General features: G+C 37.4%; 1 protein-coding gene across 4 annotated transcripts in view; it reads right to left on the bottom strand.

The window, feature by feature from the left end:
• WAC (WW domain containing adaptor with coiled-coil) overlaps nucleotides 1-20,979 on the bottom strand; it is a 62,636-nt gene that overhangs the window by 12,755 nt on the left and 28,902 nt on the right. For 2 of the 4 annotated variants that reach the window (XM_040547063.1, XM_040547062.1), the window contains exons 7-11: nucleotides 20,514-20,822; nucleotides 10,895-11,140; nucleotides 8,774-8,896; nucleotides 7,630-7,778; nucleotides 3,135-3,253 (exon numbers count right to left, since the gene is read on the bottom strand). In XM_040547063.1, coding sequence (XP_040402997.1) covers nucleotides 3,135-3,253; nucleotides 7,630-7,778; nucleotides 8,774-8,896; nucleotides 10,895-11,140; nucleotides 20,514-20,822 — 946 coding nt within the window. Of the gene's footprint in view, nucleotides 1-3,134; nucleotides 3,254-7,626; nucleotides 7,779-8,773; nucleotides 8,897-10,894; nucleotides 11,141-20,513; nucleotides 20,823-20,979 lie in introns of all 4 variants that reach the window. The other 2 variants (XM_040547061.1, XM_040547060.1) reach the window with 1 other exon arrangement.

Here is a 20,979-nt window from a genome sequence, read left to right on the forward strand (position 1 = left end):
AAGAACTGGATTTGTTCAGTCTGGAAAACAGAAGACTGGGGGAAGGGGGATGAAGGATCTTCTTACTGTCTTCAACTACGTATGGGGAGCGCAGACAGGGCCAGACTTTTCTCAGAGATGCACAGCTGTAGGCCAAGAGGCAGAGGTGCAAGTTGAAACAAATGAAACTCTAATTAGACGTAAGGAAAAAAAAATCACTGTGAGGGTAGTCAAACATTCAAAGATGATGCAAAGAGAGGCTGCAAAACCCCTATCCTTAGGGACATTCGAAGATCACCAAAACAACGTGATCTTCGGTCCTATTTTGAGTAGGGACTTGGACTAGATCACAACCAGAAGTCTTTTCCAACCTAAATTATTCTGCATATTCACACAGCATCAGCATACTGATGGTTTAGAGAAAGGCTGTATTTATTTACTAAGCAGAACTGAGGCACGACCTTCAATGCTTATTTACACCTTAGCTGCAATAGGATCAAAGTCCCCCCGTAAATTGTTTCCCTCATTTATCATCCTGACTTCCCTAACTCCTACCTAACCAGTAGGAATCTCAAGACATCAAACATTTCAGGGAAATAACTAAAGTCTGTAGGTTTCTCAAAAATACAGTTTTATCTTAATTATACGTAGAACACTTTTCATAAAGTATCCTAGCATTGCTACGTTAGCAGCAGGGGGAGCTACTGATGCAGCAATGATACGAAACTACTGATATGTTTTTTAATGCTTCGCTAATGCCAAATACCAGCCTTAGCTGCTAAATGAATTACAGACTGTCTGTGCCACAAGTAATGAAATGTTTCCAGACAGGCAAAAGCATCTGTACAAGAACATGAAAACAGGATGGTTGTGAAATACACTACTACAAAATACAGAAATCTTACAACACGTAAAAAACTGGGGGAAAGACCTCCCGGCAGCAGTTTTGCATTTTCTGAAGAAAGGGAAAAATATTCCTGGCCCTTTACAGAAATAAAGAGAAAACAGTAACCTGATGAAACTAATTACAGAGGCGCACACATTTATTTTTGTTTTTAAAATGGTGATAATTCATGGCATGTCTTTGGAATCATCTCTTAGAAAAAGGCTCACTGTATGCCTACATTGCATTCATTTCCTAACTAACAGCAATGAAACGTTCAAAACTTCTGCAAAACGGATCTGTGTTGAAACTAGCACCATGCAGAGAAACAGATCCTTAACTGTTACAGCCTCTTTTCAGACCACCCATTCACAGTTCAGGTGGTGAAGCTGTTGTTCGTTTGTATAAAAAGACAAAAGGGAGTCAGACCTAAGAGCAGTCCAAAATCCAAGCGATTGCTTTCTCCTACAAAGAAAAAGCATGTTCTTAATCAGTTCAGAAGCACTGCTCAGATGTAGGAAATCTGCAGATGAGTAAATCTGCATCTCGGCTGGTCCTTTTTTGTTCAATTCCACAGCACTGACCAGAACAAAATACCCATCATACAGATGTTTCCAAATCACCTGTTCTGTTTTTTTTTTTTTTGAACAGAGACACTTCTAAAAGCAGCAGAAACGCACGAACTTCCAATGCACAACATACCACTATCACATACATGCAACATTTCGAGAGATACAGGACACTAAACAACACGAAAACCTTTAGATAAAGATACTGTCACAGCATCTCTGATTCTAGACTGCATAACTCTCCTCTACTTGTGCGCTGTCTCCTTTGTCTCCTCCTCGAACACAGGAGGCTGCTGCCCCCATGACCCTTCTAATTCGGCTGTTCAGTCCTGGGTCAAACCCAGCTTCCCTTCTGCAGCACAATGCCGACGCCAAGTGGAACACTGGTTTGTAGAGGGGCAGTAGATACCTGAAGGCAACTGGATGTGGGTAGTGGTTACGCCAGCACAGGAAGACCTAAAACCCAAAAGGGTGAGGGTATGGGACAGCAGACCAAATGCTAACCAGCATCACCTCACACAGACTCCAACCCATCGTGAGCGTGCCCAAGAAAATGTGTGCCTTCTTTACCAAGATTTCCTATGGGGAAAAGGTGATCAAAGGACAAAAAGGTCTCCCGACCGACCCCCAACCCCTAACCGCTACTTACAAAAATATCAATTTATTTTTAGTACTACTATTCAGAAAGATTTAAACAGCACCATCCGTAATTACTAGACACTGAAGCTAGTGCACTGATAACACACGATCAAAGTCCTCCTTAATTAGTCCCAGAAGGGCAGCCAGAAGGACCTCACTATATTATGATATAGAAAGCACCGCTGCTTTCGAGGATGTTGCCATGGGGAGAGGTGGGTTTTTTTTCGTTGGTTGATTTTTAAATATCACATTGCACACCTTATTCAACAACTGTAAAAATCTAGTTTTTAAGTGCAACACAGCTTGCAGGTTTTCAGGAATCCACTGCGATGCTGCACTTTTTAAAGACAAGTATCCCTCCTGCCACAGTTCTAGATCATGACTGCACCACATCAGTATCTTACAGCCCCTGGAGCCAACATGATTAACTACTCAACATCCTACATACACAATGGAAAGAACGTCTCCTCAAAGAAAAAATTCAGACAAGACACAGATTCTAATCACACCTCGTAAATCAAAGGCTAAATGTTGGTAAAATGCAACATCTGAATGGGCTGCAATGTTGACAAAAAAAAAGGCTAACCAAGGAAAAGCATTTATGAAACAATTTTTTTTTCATTAAAGCAGCAAAATCGTATGTTAGAGAAAAGCTCTAATTTAAAAATCAAGTTACACTACAGCAAGACAGCACCAACATCTAACAAGAAGTCAGCCACACAGTTAAAGCACTGAATCCCAGAACTGCACAGGAAATAAAAAATCCCGAACTCAGAATCAGAATACAAGGAATCACTTATATAATTGACCCCAGAGAGACAGGGCAGAAACAAGAATTTCGTTTTGCTTCTGTGAACAGAACTCTTAGAAACGGTCCTCAAATGGAGGAATCGACCACATTAGATCTGTAATGAAGACGTGTAGCTGCATCCTCTCTGCAGCAGCAGAGCTAAATCATACGTTCAATAGATAGCCAAGAGGAATCCACGAATTGCAACACATACTACATAGCCTGGGTTCAGAAGAAAAGCAAAAAGACAGTACAGAGAAATATTTCAACATACCTTGAGCGCTGAAGACTTCGAGGAGAGGCAGGTTCATGGCCTGCCTGCTTGTCAGCTATTACCGGCTGCTGCGGTGCTGACTGCGAAGCTGGTCCTTGTTTAACTCCTGGAGTAGCAACCTGAAAAGTTGAAAAAATTTCATTAGGTTTCCTCCGCAGTGAATATCAGAGGAAAACATGGAAATTACAAGGTACAAGACCATTTTTTTTTGGTACATCTTACGTTGATGGAATTTTTGTATTTTTCAAGAGGGTTTTTTTTGTTTGTTTATTGTAAATCATCTCTTCTGAGCATCAAGCACATTTTAAGCCTCAGAAGAGCTGATCATTATTTTAAGTGCTACTGCCTTTTTTCCTCCCTTTTTTTCTGTGAATTCCTGAACTACAACAGGATGAAAAAAACAAGCAGGAACATACTAATGTATGCTCAAGTTACAGCATCTGGAGTTCAAGATTTTTCTCCCCCATACATACACCCCTGCCCTTTTTAAACAAAGTGCAAGAGAGGCAGCAGCTCCAGAAGTTTTATCACCCTCTGCCCCCTGCAAAAAAAAAAAACAACAAAAGAACAAGGTAACAATTTTAAGCAATAGTGAAGGAGGCCAAACAGATTCTAGAGATCCATATAGACAAAAACATAAAGCAGGGTGCCTGTCTAGCATTTGCTGACATCAAGTTGGTGTAAATTAGCAGCTAGTTGTTATCAGAACCTCAAAAAAATCGCTCTATTTCAGAAACAGATGCCAGTGAAACAAGCCGCAGACAGTCTCTGCTGAAATAAATGAACTTAGCTCCTGAGTCTATTTAAATACACAGGAAATATTAATGTAATATTAAACCTACTTATTTGTCTAAGAGGAAAATCTACCTATTATCGCAAAAAGCCAAAAAAAAGTCTGACTAGTACATGAAAGCGTCTTGGTTCTAGAAAGAGAAAGCAACATTACTGTAAGATTACCCAGTGATCATTTCAGTTGAAATCAACTGAACTATACAGTTCAGGAGGATGAAATACTAGTAATTCCTAAATTGATTTCTGAAGACTACCTAAGTATCTTTATGAAATGTGTGACATGAAAAACTTTGCTGTCAACGCCTGGATTTTGCTCACCCTGTGAGCAGACATGACAACTACTGAGGCTGCTCTAACAGAAGGAATCATTTCAAAAGGAAGGTCCATCACAGATAATACTATACATACAGCACACCTCCAGGCAGCCGTACCAGCTCAAGTTTAAAAGCAGTTTAAAAAGGCACCTATGTGCAGCCCCTAAGAAACAAGCCCTGTTGTGCAAATAGCACTACGTTCCTTCCAGAGCCAGCCTAGAAGTAACCGCTTATCTGGCGCTGGGCTTTGCTTGCATGGTGCCAGTTCCTTTGCCTACACCTGCTGCAGAGAAGCCCCCTAAACCAGGCAGATTGTGTTCTGAAACAGTGTCCCGGCATCACACCACATCTGGATTATGCATAATTTACCTCAAATTCTTAGTGCTGGACAAACTAACCTGACTGAAATATCCAAACAAGTACTAAAACAGGCATGCTTACATTGGAGCTACAACCACCAAGGTTCCCATCTTGATACTGTGCTCAGAAATTTAATTTTGTGAATACAAGAAACATCAAGAAAGTTCTTTCCTTACTGAACTGGAAAACTATCTGCTGCTGAATCAGAATTTGCTATTTCTGGGACTAACAATTCATGTTAATATTCCAACAGCTCTGTTGTTAGCATGAGAATTGAGGAACACCAAAACTAAAAAAGGCTCCAGCTGTCAAGCGCTGCCACTAGTTCTGTTTAGATCTGTTAGGTTACTCAAGGTATCCAGAAAAAAGAGAAACTTCTACTGCTTATATCCTAGTGTAGTAAGAGCTATAACTTCTTCACAGAGGGATGAGAAGATCAATACCTCCCCCCAACCCCCCCCCCAAAAAAAATCCAGGCAAAATTTTTGAAGGAAAGGTGGATTAAAATATAGCAATTTCTAAATATATGCCACAGTATGGTCATCAAAATACAGGTAACAGTTTTGGAAGATCTTCTACGTATATACCAATAAAGCACGCAATATCCCTACCTTGAAAATACCAGAGGTGAAAACCTGCAAGCCAAGCCAGTGACTACAGGTAACCACACAACCCCACAGAAGTGGAGATTCTCAATGTAACAAAAACGTGAAATGACCACCACTCTCCCACCAAGAGTGGTACCATTACTGTAGTTATGACTCGAGCTACACTTAACTCTCCTCAAACCTCCATTTAGCTTTTAAGTTTTTTGCTTCCCCTGGAAACCTGAGGGAAGACTTGTGTGCCCAAAGGCATATTCAATTATGCAGTTGGTCTACCAAGACACACTGGCCTTACCTATGACACTTGGCTTGCCTTCACTTTCTCTTAACACATACTGGGCCACCTATTTTATAGGTATAATGCTGGCCTTTGTACTGGTTGAAAGGCAGTGGGTACACAGTCCTAGGAAAACACCTGTACAAAGCGTGAGTACTAAAGAAGCTGTAAGACAGGGATAAATGCCTTGCAAATAAAAATAGAAGAAAATATCCTGCTGAGCTGTCATTTCTTCATGATTTCTTTCAGAAAGTACTGTAGGTAGAGACGATCCCACAGAATACAACTTTTGAAAGCTTTACAGTGTAGCTGATGATCAGAACTTTTATAAAGTTGATCCAGATCTCTAGACTGTAGAGACCAGAACAGACCAACTTTAGATTACTGAAGCTAAACAGCTTAAGAGAAAAAATATGTATATTTTCATATTCCAGCATTTGAAAACGCCGGGCATCATCTTTCTTAGTTTCGAGCCTACTATTTGATAATTTAAATACTTATCACCTAGATATAGGACGTGACCACATAGATTCATGATGCTCTCCACGGACAAAAACAAAGACAACAAATAGAAGGATTAGTACACACTTCAGGCTTTCAGATCATCAAACCATTGTGAATCACAAAAAAAAAAAACAACTCTGGGAATTATTTGGTTTTCTCTACATCCATGAAAGAACTCAAGAGTAAGAAAATTAGGTGTTTAGGAGAAAATGAGGAACGTGATCTGTCCTCCTGGAGATAAAAGTATTCTGTTAAGGCCATCAAACTACAAGAGGTTCTCCTCCTAGCAGAAAATTGAAATAAAGGCATCTTAGCTAAGCACAAGAGTCAAGAGGGGAGGAAAACAGATTTTAGGAGAGGAAATAAAAAGAATCCCAAAGTCTACATTCATGCTTCTTACACTGATGAAATACTACATACACCGAGCAACACACTGACAGACTGGGTTAGAATTTGAGGGTCTCTATCTTAAAGATCTATGTATACAATGAAGAGACAGGACGACAAGTCCCCACTGCATGAAAAACAAACCTCTAAGGAAGTGTCAAACTCCTCTTTAACTTTCTTCCATTATTCACAGCCAAAATTACGTCGATTTGTTCCATTATTTTTAAAATTTGCCTAAAAGGTGTAGGGGCAACCTATCTTGCATTTAAAAATGTTACATTCCACCATGAGGTAGAAATCAACAGCTCTGCCTTATACTAAGAATATCCTCCTTAATAGAAGGTCCTATAGCCCAAGGTCTCTTCCCACCTTTGATCTATGATATGACTTTCAAGTTTTAAAAAGCAGAAAGAAAAACTCTTGAGAAAAGGGAAAGAAGTTCATCTTCAGTACCCAATTACATCTATGTTCCTGATCTGCTGGACAGAGAAATTCTATAAATGAAATAAATAAATCTATCTTCGCTTCAAAATTATTTATTCCTCAATATTGCCTCTCGTAGGATATGGAATACTGAGCTCAGATTCTGCAAAAGACTTTTCTTCCTCTGAACAGGGACCCATTAGTGGGAATCACAAAAAGAAAAAAATAAGTCACAACTTTGTTTTCTTCTGCATATCCATCCACTTCTAGGAAGAGAAGCTTATTTTTAGCTTCAATTAATATTTCCTTGTCACTGATCTGATTAAGAAATTCTCAATGAATGGGGAGTTGGAAGGGAAAGGAACATGATGTTATTGGCCTTGTAAACACCTAGAACCAAATCTGAGACTACATCAAAGAAAAAAAGTCAACTTCCCTAAGAATCTCTCTCTCATTCTAACAACCTTTTTTCAGCTGAAAGCCAAAGAACTGTTACCTTCATAGCAAGTTTTTCTTCTCATACAAATGCGCTACAATATTGATCTCTTACTACTATATACGGACACTACTATTGCATAAGATAGCATCTGAAGTGAGCACAATATTTACTTCAAGAACAAAAAAAGTGTACTGTAAGACCATGCTAGAGCTGTACTGAGAAAACACAGCTGAGTAGTTGCTTCCAATTGCTTCTGTTTCATTTGGGAAAGATATACTTATTTTATCATCCTGTTTGTAACAGTTAGTACCTGGAAATGTAAAGCAGCAATACTTACTATTACCCTTAATGGTTTCTTACTGCGATATGCCATAAATCAAGAGGAGCTTACCACCTTCTGCTGCGATGATACCGGTGGTGTAGTCATCAAAGGTTTAAGTGGAACGGTGTTAGTCTGAGGCGTGCTTATTCTTGGAGATACATATGATCTTGGTGATGAGGCATCAGATGTTAAAGACATTGGAGACTGATTAGATGGCTGAGCTGTAAATAACAAGATTGTTTCTTATAAAACCATATCCAATCTTAATCTGAAATAGATCTTGTATTTCACAGTATCTTATATTAGATAATATACAAATATATACAAATATACAAAAAGATTCAACTTGGAAGGATGGGGGTGGGGGTGTGAACAACTGGAACAATCTAATATTCAACAACAACCCAAACTAAATAATTGTATTTTCCCCAAAATGTTCATTTCCAAAACTTGGCAGAATGGAAGAGGCCTTTGCTCAATGCTTTTTACACATGACGAGATTACATTAGTTTCACTTGTGATTTCTATTTTCGAGTGCTCAGCTCAATGTAACAGAGAACGCATGAACACTGTACCTAGAAACCTATTCACTCATCCTAAAACAAAACAACCAAAGTCACATTTCCATCATTAGTTAAGTTAGTGTAAGTGTAATACAGCTTATCTACTCAGTATGATGACAATATTTATGATTTCGATTTCAGTTTCTAGCTTTAAGTTACAAACCACAATGTACTACAGACACCTGAAGCAATACTATGCCTGGAAGCTGAAAATTATCTACAAAAGACTAAAAAACACCAGGTAAAATAAACTCCTTTTAAGAATTTAAGGTCTCCCTCAAGAGTCACAGCTGCACAGGCTTACAAGAGGGTTGTTCCACCACAGAAGAGTTACATTTTCTATTAAATATTAAGTAAGTCTCATTAAGGTTCAGAACAAACTTGCAAGTTTCACATTACTCATATAAAGTTAACAAACAAAGAAAATCCCAAAAGGTGAGACACAAAAGCACGTTTACTTGGTTGTTTGCCAGCTTCTTGATCCCCAAGTAAAGACTTCTTATCCTATCTTTGGGAAAGGAAGTTGTTCAAGATCCTCTACACCATGTGGCCAAAGATATGACAAGAAACAGCTTCTACAAGTTTCAGTTGTATCAACTTCTATAAAATACAACCTCACCATTTTACACGAGTGAGAAGATAACTTTAAATACCTTGCGTAGACAGTTGTGCGGCTTGAGAAATAAGGGAAGTGATATTGAAAGCAGATGGTCCAGCCGTAAGAATTTTATGGAGTATAGACTGCAGAGAGGCTTGTGTCACAGCTGCTGTTAGAACTAAGAACATACAACATTTTACTGAGAATTCTAAACATCAGTTTAAACTGTTCAAACTGGCTAAACATATATAAGCTGTTCTTTTATCAACTTTTTCCCCACGTCCACAATAAATCAGAGCACCACCTGATCTATTTTTCAATGACATGAATTCAATACATGGATGCTTTGCATGTCTAACCAAGTCCTTTTTACTTAGCAGCTTATGTTGAAGACATACATTTTAAAAAGTCTTTTAGAAACTGTTTAACTCTTCAACTTGATCTTACGGATCAATTATAATTCTTGCAAACAAAGAAAACATTTGTTCTATTTGTTATTGTTATAAGCAGAATAAGCATTTTTTTTTTTAAAGTTACCATAATTATGAAATACTAATAATAAAAAAATAAAAGCTGTATCACTTAGCACCCCAAAAAGAGATTTGAGGGGATGGGGGAAAGACCATTCCCAATTCAATAAATAACAATACCTTAAAATACCAATTGTGGTAAAATCAAAATGCTCTAGTTTTTCTTAAAAAAAAATAAAATGATTTGTTCTGACTTTCAGTTCCGTTTGCTCCCACCTCATTAAGAAATTATTAATTTTCAACCAAGCTGCACTACACAGTTAAAGCACCTTCCAGTCTGAGCCAAGGAGATCCAGCCTCTGAACTATCTTTTCAAAAAAAGGTCTAGAGTCTTTGCACGATACTTACATACACTACCCGTGAATAAGTCTGAAAGAAAAAAGACCCACCAGCACAAACACAAAGTAACCCTACACTACGTGCACAGTGAGGGAAGCCCTGCTGTGCAGGCTGAAGTCACATTGCCCATTTGTATCTGTCAGCCATGCCCTCATGCTATCAAGGCAATACTAAGCACTTTTATTCCAAGACAGACAGGGTTGCTGCTTAGAAATGTACAAAGAAAAAGACAGGGAACTTAAGTTAGCAACCTTCCAATAAAATACAATCAGAGTCTTAACAAGACCTGTCATTTTTCAACACAAACTATGACACTCCTACTTTTTCAATCCAACCTGGTATAATACAGTTTTAAAGATTTCCCCCAACACAGGCAAAAAAAATAGAATAACCTACTTGCCTACTAGCACTGAATGAAGCCATAAGATTTGCTGATTAAAATGAAGCCAACTGAGAGTTTTTCCTCAGAAATGATTGTAATGTACAAAATCCTAAGTTTTAAGTAAAATTCTACTATTTTGATTTTCCTGGTGTGCACTTTCAAAAAGTTCATTATCACTGGGCACTACATGTAAATGTTTTTCTTCCAACTTTAATTGATGATCAGTGCAGAACACGTTCGAACAACAAAACCAACAAACAAAACCACAACCCAACATCTCCTCCTCCGATAACTTGACACATGCAGACATCACGAGATAAAATTACAATCAAGACACACCAACTCTACCTGTTCTTGTACTGAAAGGCACTACAGCTAGTTCTAAACCTTCTAATAAAGTCTGTGTGACAAAATAGCTGAGGGACACGGAATAGATGCGTAAAATTTAGCTGGTTGGAAAATTATCAATATGCTATCTTTATTCAGAGCAGCTAACATGTTACGTTAAAGAAAAAAGTTGCCAGGCGACAAAATTTAATAATCCCTAGAAGTTTTGGTATTTGAAAACATTATTAGAATAGGAGCTCAAACTATGGAAAACAAAGAATATCACATGAAACAAACAAATAAAAAAACTAAGTAAATTCTGGGCAACAGAATACTGATACAGTGCCTAAGTCACCAATCTCAATGAAACTGCTCACGTACATCAGAATTTATTAGCTTAGTAACCTTAAACATTCCTTGGCTTGGCTAAATTAAGAACACTTAACAGATAAACAAGCTAACAAAAATAACTCCCACTTTAGCTAGGGATGTGTTTACTTTTTACTGAAAGCAATACTAACATTTACTACTACTTAGCACCCTATCATACAGTAATGTGCATAAATAAAAGATTACATCAGCTTTAAAGAACCCTTACCTTCATTGATTTTGGATATATCTACGCTAGAATTATTAAGCTGCAATGTGGCTTGCAGAGCAGGCAGCAACTGTCGAAGGAGATTTGGGTCCTGAAGTAACGGAGGAATTGGTGATTGTGGGACAGGTGAGACAGGAACTGTAGGAGCAGATGAAGCAGGTGCAGAAGCTGGATTCAGTCCAGAAGCAGAAGATGTAGAAGGAGTTGTGCAAGAATGGGATACAGACTTGTCCACGGATGTAGACTCTGAACAGAAGACAAAAAGTAATTTTCAGTTTCCTCAATACAACCTCACAACTTCTCACTACTCTAATATTCATATTCAATTCAAAAGATCAAAGTCTTAACTGTAAGAAAAAAGCTACATATTCACATAAAAACTGGAGATATTTGATAACTAGTGTAATTTAGGCAACTGAACCTAGTATTTATTAGGAACACACAAAAAATACTTTTACTTCAAAGATTTGGACTGAAAGCTGCCAATATGACAAATGGGATTTTTTTCTACCATTAATGTACTCCTAATTATTAAGACAAACTTTAAAAGAAAAAATCACTGAGGAATTTTTGTCTGCTGTGCATATACTCATTTTGTATGTTTTTACCCATCGTTCCTATCTTTCTTCAGAAAACATATAATGAAGAAAAACTTTTTGTAAAATTAATGGACTTTACAAACAGACTAGTATGTCAAATTTGAGGGAGAACAGAAGTCATACTTCCTCTATTCAGAGACCAGACTAAGAAGCTACAAAATAAAGGCCAAGTCCATCATATACAATTCGCCTAGATTGCTCAGGATTACAATATAAGATGGCAAGCTGTTCTGAAAATTTAAAACGAGCTCCTCACATCCTGTGGCATCCTCACAGCAGAAGGGAAAAGCCATCTAAAAATGGAATACCATTTCCACACACTATGGGTATACAGTCACTTCAAGTATCCTTTCTTTAAGAAGCCTGGATCTCTGTACTTTAATTTTAGCTTCCCTTTCTCTTGCCCCCATTAAACCACACCAGAAGGCTTGACCCACAAATTCCATCAAAATGAGCACCCCTATAGCACCAACAGGTTGAATGAAGAATGAAAAGATGAATGTGGATCCAAGATCTCAACCAGGATGCTTGCACATTATACTGAAGACCTGATTTTAAACCCACCTCAAACTGGACAGAGAACATCAACCTGGATATTCCACATTTCAGGTAAAATCCAAACGAAAGCTAAAATAACTGGTTGAGAAACTCTGTCACTTTTTTATTATTTTTTCCTTTGGAGAGAAAGTAAAGGTAATAAGAGGTTGACTTTTAGTATAGAAGAAAAATCAAAAGGCCTTGTTTTATTTTACTACTTAAGAATAACATGTCACACAATTTCTAAAAGCTGTTGTTGTCTGACAGCATTAACTGAAATTTTTTAGTTTGACACTTCGTGGGAGAATGTTAAAAAAAGTGACTGAGATCATATATCTCTAAGAGAAACAAAACACAGAAGGGACACATGGTTTCTGCAGTAAGATCATAACAGGTCACAAATACTGCAAAAAAAATTTAAAAACAACAGAAAAAATAACTTTTGCTGTCAATTAGTTGAGAAATCTAAACCAGAAAAAAATGCTGAAGAACCCTATTTTGACTGCTTGTAAGGATGCAACAGCCAGGGCACACAGACATTTTCTGATGTTTCATGCAATCTTCTAAAAAAGGATGTGGCCTTATCTGGTTAGAAAAGCCTTGGGATAACAGATTTTGTTTGGTTTGGTTTTTACTGTATTTGTAAAGGGACCTGGTTATTTGGCAGGAGTGTTCATAAGAACGCAGAACTTCCAATAACACAAAGGGACAAGAAGCATTACAAACTGAAAAGAAAAATGATGATGTTACCAAATTTTTTTTACATTTTTCAGTCACACGACTAGGACAACTGATTACATATTAGCCCTCACCCTAACACTGATAAAAGTCTCTGTTATAGAAGTATTACATACAAAATCCTACAATGCTATGGTGTTCTAAGTAAACATATCAAAACTACTGCAAGTCAAGATACATCAAGTAAACAAGTACCTTATCATACTAAAAAACACGTAAAGTTTGAACTAAATCTGTATCTGCCATAGTGCACTTAAGGAAAACAAGATATATTGGCAGACAAAAGCAAGGGGATAAAGCAGAGTGGGGCATGCTAGTACTTTTAAGTTTTTTACCGCAGTTTTGAGACCCTTGCAGGGGGGACCATCCTAATTTAAAAAAAAAATAAAAAAATGAACAGAACAAAAATAAATAAATGAAAAAAACACCTAAGCAACTGCTAGGACTAGTTTTAAGACATATTTAGTGTAGCTAGGCATGTCTTCACAGTTAGATTGCATTATTTTACTGGTGTTAGATCAGTCCAATCATGTTCCTATGACCGGTGGTAAAAAGAAGAAATTAACTACTCCAAGTAAAGAAAACACTCACTACTGTATTAAGAATTCACATAGGCAATACCTGAGCTTCAAACCACAGCACTACACCATTTTTCGCCCATGTTGCAGCTTTGTACACAAAAAAGAAACTGAATCAAAGGCAAACTTTAGTGAGCAACACATTGAAGGCAAACCTCAAGATCAATTCTGGGTATTTCTCATTTCTTGTACAGAAGGACTCAAAGTCTGTCCTACAAAACCACTGAATGCCAGAGGTCTTTACAAGTACTTAAGTTTGGGTGAGCTTCTCTGCTACAAGAATACAAACCAAATTGTATCAAAACAACCAACACAATCCAATTAATTCTTTTAGAGAATATGAAAACGCTACTCACTATTCTGTAACTGCACTATTACAGACATTTTAAGTACATGTTAAAATACACCTATGAAAGGTATGTTTTGTTTATTTCTACCCAAATTAAACACCTAGAGAAAATGACGTGAAAACATTCATGGCTAACGCTAACATTCCCATCTTTTGAGACTGCTAACATCACGAAAACCACAGTCCAGATATAACATACGAATATATCTCTATGATCACGACTACCTACATGTACTTAGTAATATAAAGGGTACAAAAGTGTTTCTGCCATATCAGAAGTCTGAAAAGTATTTTTGTGGAAGTATTTGTCATTTTTAAGAAGCCTGAACGGCCATTTTCTTATCAATAATGGGAAACTTCTTTGTGATGAAAGCAAACATGCTAAAAATACAGAATACAGACTATTTCTGTAAAATCGCATTTTTCATTACTTATTTTAAACCAAACTACTTCACTCCGTCGCTTCCAGACTGGACACACTATTTCACAGAAAGAAATAAATATTAAGAAATTAAGAAAAATTAAGAATTAAGAAAATTAAGAAAAAAGCTTCTAAATACTTATATAACTGTTTTTGTAGATTTAAAATTTGTTTCATTTACGATACCATAAGTTGCAAGTTCCACCTCTTGAGTTAACATAACCAGTCAAAACTCCTCAAGATGGAGTGTCAGTTCTACAAAAATTGCTCACTGCAGTGTTTCTCCTGCTTTTCCTACAAGTAGGAGCAGAAACTTCTCACCCTTTTCCTCCTCCCTAATAGCCCTTCTCTGATCTGCTTTAAGTTCAGACTGTTTCACTGTACGAGTTGCCACACAGTTAAGTTTGTTTTTTCAATATTTAAATGATTATTTCCTAGTTCCTAAAACATTTAATCAATTTAAATAAAGCATTAAGAGTTACAGGACCGTATAATTCTAAACCTGAAATCACAACCATCATGGAACACGTTAAGTGAAGACTGCATACTGAGAAAAGTTGGATTTCTTTACAAATCTAAGTCTCTCAGAAATACAGCTCTGACAAGCTGTTCTGTACTCCTGAATCAATACAATTTCATGTTCATACGCTATGTACAGTATTATTGCAAAATAAGGCTTTTGATTGGCAGCCATTCATAAATCTGATTTTAAGCATTAATACATCTATCATGGATTAATTCTGAAACTATGAAATTTTACGAAAAGAAAATGCAAGTTTTGTGTGTGCTATAGAATAAGCATCCTTAAAGAAAACATATTGCAAGGCCTGTAAAAAAAAGTCTTAGATGATGATGAGTTAAAACTGCCTGCTATTGGACAAGGCTATTCTCAAGTCCCTTCACATCAACACCAACTTCTACACAAACTACACAAATGACTCTAATCTCGCATAAAACTATCATGAAAGTCCCAAATAAAACTTCCTTTTAAAAAAACAAAACAATTAAAACCAAGAGCAGAACATAATCCACTGTGATCTTTTGACCTGTTGGAAACCTCATTAGCTGGTATTTATGTTTTAGCTCTTAAGATCCCTGTCCCAAATCAAAACAAGCAAGCAAAAAAAAACACCAAACAGATAAACAAGCTAATTAGATGCAGGCTATATATATTTTAAGACCAAAACAAGTTTCTGGACCAATATCTGTTATCATGGGGGAGTGGGGGAGAAGCAAGAACTGAAGCCATCCTAAAAAGTAGTCAAACAAAGTAACCAGATGGTAAACAAAAAACAGGCATGGAGATTAATTTACAGTAGTACAAAGGGCTAGTAAGCGGTTTTACATTAGAAAGAAGCATTTTTGAAGACCACAATGATTAGAGGAGGGCTTTCTATTTATAATCATTCTGCTGGACTATGAGAAACCCAAGATGTACAAAGGTGCGTCTTGGTTGCAGGTTCCACAAAGGGGAAGCTGAAAGGAAATGAACTGGAGGCTCCTGCTTGCCCTGAAACATCATTTCAAGGCAGATCTGAAATACTATGCTGAACATTCCCAAGCACTATGGATTTATTTTTTTTAGCGAAAAGGACAAGTAATCCTTTCAGAAAAATTCACCACAGATTATTTTTGGCAGTTGTGCCACAACGTTCTTCAATTACAGCCTAGATACAAGAAGGCAAAAGCTTAGATCCTCAAAGTTTGAGGCAGTAAATTAAGACTGCTGAATCTTGCTGTCACCAATTGCTGCCTCTCGTGACAAGACCACTTTGCTCCTAAGCAAACCAGGATCTACAGGTGAAATGCAGTTCTTGGCCTAGTACGTTGCCACTGAAATAAAGTTATTCTGACTAGATTTAATGCAGGGAAGTGAAAAACTAAGTCCACCCAGGCGTCCTGTTCCAACAGAGCCCTGTTAGCACCACACTGTGCCAGCTGGAAACCTCCGCCCCCCCGGGCACCTGTAGCACGGGGCCTGATCTTTTCGCCCCTGCGCTGCGCAGGTGTGACAGTGGGACACAGAACTGAAGGGGGAACGACGAATTTGTGTGTGTGGGACACAGAACTGAAGGGGGACGAGGAATTCGTGTGTGCGCACGCAGCAGCTTCCTTCACAGGCCTTCTCCTGACAGGCAGCATGCTGAGGTACTCCTTGCACATTGTGGCGAAAGACTGCTGTAGATGGCTTGGCTCTTATTCTGTCATGTATGTGGACAGGTGATTTATTCCAACAAAGATATATATATATATATATATATATGTATGTATGTATATAATAATGATATGCAAATTACAGTTGACTGGGTAATTCCCAAGTTATCAAAAAGACCTGTTGAGCATTCCAATAGCTCTAACTACTCAAGTTTTTCTGTTTTGCTTCTTTTAATGATGTCAGAAAAAACAATGCACTCCAAGTCTCCTAAATTCATATATTTTGAGCTTGGGTTTTATCTCTGCCGCTGACAACAGTCACACACATGCTCTCATGCTGTGCTGTCCATGGGGGGAAAACTGCCCAACAAAATGTTCAGAAAGCCAATGGCTTCCTGCCCCCTAAACCTCACTTCTGCTGTATTGATTGAACAACTACCACCCAGAACAGCTCACCAAACTACTCTGATTCACTACTAATGGCTAAAAATCAAAATGCATTCACTTGTGCTGAAGTACCTAAGTGCAGAGCCCACTAAACATTCTCCACCATGTTCTGAGCAGTGAGAGTGACGTTTAGCTTTTTTACACAGCTCAATTACATCTGTAAGGACCTTAAGCCCTACCAAGATATGCAAATATTTAGAAGCAAAGCATTTTGTAAATACTTTAGGACAAATGCAACTAAGGCAACAGTAACTGGGTTCTCAAACGTGCTCAAAAATCTCCAAAATAATAAAAAAAATCTGTATTCTATTCATGTTGGATTACTTCAGTCTCAGAACATAATTTTTATAATTTTTCTCTATTGCCAAAATAAATGTAAAAGCTATGCTCAGCAAACAAGTATGAAATAGTGGAATAAACCTCTAACAACCTCACTAATGTCATTTTTTGTAACCACTGTATGAATGGAGTGAGGTACTTAGAACTGCAAAACTCAGCCAAAGAAGATGCAACAATACCAGGAGCAACGTTAACAACTGACTGCTGAAGACTAGTAAGTGTTAGAAATATGAAAACCAAGAGGGTGAGAAAAGGATAAGGAAGAAGCTCAGCTGTCACTGACCAACCACCTCGATCTGTCAGCATCAACATCACCACCCACACAACGCTGCAGCGGCCATCCTGCTGAATTCTGCCAGGCATTTTTCAGAGTATTGCTGCACTAGAAACAGAAGTGGACTTGGACTAGAAACAGGACGGGACTTGGAAAGGTGTGAGAATTATCCTACAGATACACACGCTGTTAAGATACAGACAGTAAAATATTTCATACAGTAACTGAATTAGAAATAGGAAAATATGTGATGTGCCCTACAGATAAAGCAGCCAAAAAGTAGGAAAAGCAACCCCACACTTTACCTGCATAAAGCACTCACAGTGAGCACAAACAGAAGCAGCAGATTCTGACTGGAACATTCAAATCAAAGGGTAGAGGTCAAATAGTTCCCCAGGAACTCTCCACCACTGCCAGCCATTGAGGGCAGAGGACTACTGCTAAGAGCTGAGCTATAGTTCAGCCAGGGATTTTATTCAATCTCCTTGTGGGACTACAACATACCCCTGCAGCAAAAGAGATTGAGCTGAAAAAAGTGTTCTTGTGTTTTTTTTTTTCCTTCATAGCTATTACTGCATCAAAAAAAAATACATACAACAGAACTATTAAAACAGTGGTAAACATATGCTGGTATATGGCCACCAGCAACACACTGACAGGAACGAAGAATTCATTTAGGCAAGATAATTCACATATTATTCAGTCATTTGGACCAAGCTACTTTTACAAGCAATGCTAAAAGACAGCTTTACCTCTTTTTAGAAAGAGATAGTGATGGCATAGCTATTGACCAGAAAAAAAATGAAAATGAAAATAAAAATAAAAGGCTGTTTGCTCTACTACCATAAAAATGAACCTCTCAAAGCATTTTCCTATTCTACAAAGACATTTTTAAAAGATTGTTTGAACTGACTGTCTCAGGACAACAACCATGAACAAATACTTGAAAAATGACATACCTATCATTCTACAGGTTCGCAACCACATCTGGGAGAATGGGTAACAAAAGAAAGCTAGACAAAAACATTGCAATGTACAACACTGCTTACTTCCTTCGTTCAAACACACATGGTGCTACAAATATTATATTGGTCAAATTTCTTATCCAAAAACCAAATGAAAGTCTTACCAATCACAAAAAAAGAAAAACAAAAGACTACTGAACACCCTTTTAACGATCTTTTATCATATTACAAACTGCACTGAATTTTTCTGTTTCTGAAGGAAGAGAGAGTTCAAGCAATATGTCAAGTCAAAACTCATGAAGTGTGTCAAGCCTAATATTAACCTATTCTAACTCTTCAATTACTTACTAACTTTAAAACTGCAATCCACCCTGTCTGAAGCTCAGGAAGTGTTATATTTGCTCATAATTGTCATGAAACATTTACATCAACTAAGCATCATTATGGCAGAATCTACCCATTTCACTCACATAAACTTAAAAAAAAACACTATGTAGGAATACAGGAATTATGTGATTATTAAGACAGAAGCATCCAAGGGAACACAGATTGACAGGTAAGATTTATAGTGTTAAGACTGCCCCATATGGTCATCTTTGCTGTACGTACCCAATTGTATATGCTCAGTTCTCAAACAAATGTCGTATGTAAGAAGTACTAGAACTACCTGCCAACATTTCTAGCAGTTGTCACAGTGGGAAATTCCTTCAGCTGCAGTAAAATTCACTTGCTCAGTTTAACTGGAAGCAAGTAATAAAGGTATGTGGTAAACAGGTAAAGAATACCCCGTCTGAAGTCCAACCACACACCAAACAGGAATCAAACATCCAAAATGGAATAAAAAGAGTTTTCTTTCAGTGTATTTTAAAGATAGCACTGAAAAAAGAAATAACATGCTTAAGAATAGAACATTTCACATGGACATTTTGCACTGTCACATTTAAAAGAGTGCAAACTGCACTCAAAGCACAGAGGTTGAGCTGAAGCAGGTAACTTCATGGTGTTCCGTACAAGAACCACACAGACACCTTGCTTCCTGCTTTACAGTGTTGAATAGGAAAGGGCTTGCCTCTGTTCCTCTGCATTTATAGTCAATTATGTTTCAGGACCTGTGAAAACTGCACAAAATCTAATGAAAAACAGAAAAATTCTTCACATGTGATTTCCTTACATTGCAGTATTTGCCAACGAACAATACTGTTTGGATTATCTGGATTGCTTATATCTGCACTAAAATCTGCATTTTTTTTTTTAATTAAAAAAAAAAACAACTGGAAGGCAGGAAAGCAAATGCAGAGCCTAAGACCAACATCAGACCTGAGTCTTCTTGGTGTGCTTTTTAGGACTCATCATTCTTCCTAGACAGACTCACAAATTTCAACAGGGCAACAAGCTGTCGTTCAAAAATCAATTTAGTGTCATCCTAATTAGGTAACACTTTATATTAAAAACAGATTATCTTTTTTTCCCTCTCCCAATTCCCCAAAAACATCGTCATCTGACAAAATGTTATTCTCTAGGAGCTCAACTATATGCAAACATCATTAATAATACACTTCTCCAATCCCACACTCTTCTTTAGCTCTTCTTCCCTAATAATGAAGTCAATCCAATTGATTTGTAGACTTTTGAAAGTTCACAACACACAGACAAGTCATGATTTTTGTTTGCTTATTCTAAATGTTTAAGGTATATTATATAGAAATACAAACTTCAGCAACCTAGCTCTGAAGATCCAGTATATCACGAAACACAGATCATAACAGAAGAGCAGCCATTAAACATATGTAGAAAATTTTGTTGCTTTCTGTAAGAATGGCACTTGCAGTTTGACACTAGCATTCCAAACAGTAACAGCAGTTCAGAAAATGTAATGGTCCAAAATGACTTTCAAACAGTGTAGTTACATCTATGTTAAGAACTCAAAAAATGGCAAAGATCCAAAACAACATGAGGGAGGAAAAAAAACTAAAATGTATTACTAAGAGATCATCTGAAATGATAATTTGCAGAATAAGCCAGTAAACACTACAGTGTCAATTTAAAATTGTGTAAGATAGAACCAATGTGGTTTAAGTAAGCACATCAAAATACTAATTAGGTTACAAACAAACAACACAAGAAGTATCTCAGTTCCAGAAGTAACATATTTGAACCAACAAAGCAGAGCAAAGCATTGCATCATTTTAAATACTACAAGGAATTGCATTAGACATACCTTTTCTCTCTGTTTTCTGTGAAGGGATGGAAGATGTGGATGTAGGCAGTTTTGATAAAGTAGATGCTCCATTAGCATCAAAGGATTTCTTTGGCTGGTGATCGGATTGTAGAGAAAATGGACTAGGAGGAACAGTGCTTGGGGTAGCAGTTGGATGAACCACCGGTTTGATGGGATGCTGTACTGGAGTAGAACTACTGTGAGTCTCTGCTCTTGGCAGTCTGTAGTCTCTGTCATTGTGCCTGCTTGTTTGAGATAAAATATTCTGTGGGAGCATACTACTGGCGTCACTGGAATGCTTGTCTTCCACTTTTTTCAGGATTCCCCAAGTAACGTTGCAAAAAGGAAAAAAAATAGATTAGAAACTTGTCTAAGATTACACTGCGATTAATACAGTTGCACATCAATAACTAGAACTGATTGAACTTGTTATGATTAAAAAAAAACCTCAAGCAGATTAGCATCA

The sequence above is a fragment of the Cygnus olor genome, chromosome 2 (genome assembly GCF_009769625.2).
Source record: "Cygnus olor isolate bCygOlo1 chromosome 2, bCygOlo1.pri.v2, whole genome shotgun sequence".
Taxonomy (NCBI): Eukaryota; Metazoa; Chordata; class Aves; order Anseriformes; family Anatidae; genus Cygnus; species Cygnus olor.